This window comes from Cariama cristata, unplaced genomic scaffold (genome assembly GCF_000690535.1).
Source record: "Cariama cristata isolate BGI_N322 unplaced genomic scaffold, ASM69053v1 scaffold2923, whole genome shotgun sequence".
Taxonomy (NCBI): domain Eukaryota; kingdom Metazoa; phylum Chordata; class Aves; order Cariamiformes; family Cariamidae; genus Cariama; species Cariama cristata.
Window position 1 is genome coordinate 68,898 of NW_009607616.1, and position 279 is coordinate 69,176.

At 59.1% G+C, this 279-nt stretch overlaps 1 protein-coding gene across 1 annotated transcript in view; it reads right to left on the bottom strand.

Moving 5' to 3' along the window:
* Positions 1-272, bottom strand: part of POLG2 (polymerase (DNA directed), gamma 2, accessory subunit) — a gene marked incomplete at its 5' end in the record, with an annotated part of 5,377 nt that extends 5,105 nt beyond the window's left edge. Inside the window, one exon of the mRNA XM_009696775.1 lies at positions 185-272. Within this exon, the coding sequence (XP_009695077.1) occupies positions 185-272 (88 nt within the window). The remainder of the gene's footprint in view (positions 1-184) is intronic.
* Between the last annotated feature and the right edge of the window lie 7 nt (positions 273-279).

Here is a 279-nt window from a genome sequence, read left to right on the forward strand (position 1 = left end):
GCTGCTCAGGTCGTTGAAAAGGACACAAACTCACAGCATGCAGGTGAAACATTCCCAGCGCGCTAACACAACTGGAAAATTCCCTTAAACGCAGCTGCTTTACTCCCAGCAAGAAAAATATGGACAGGCGTCCAGGCTGTCCAGAAGGTCGCCTCACCCCTGCGGCGACCGACGAGGGACCTACCGGGAAGCAGGCTCTCACGAAGCATCCCCGCGGTCCCTAGCACTTCTTCCAGAGACGGACCGCCCGGCTTCTGGCCAGAGGCCCTGCCCTGGAGG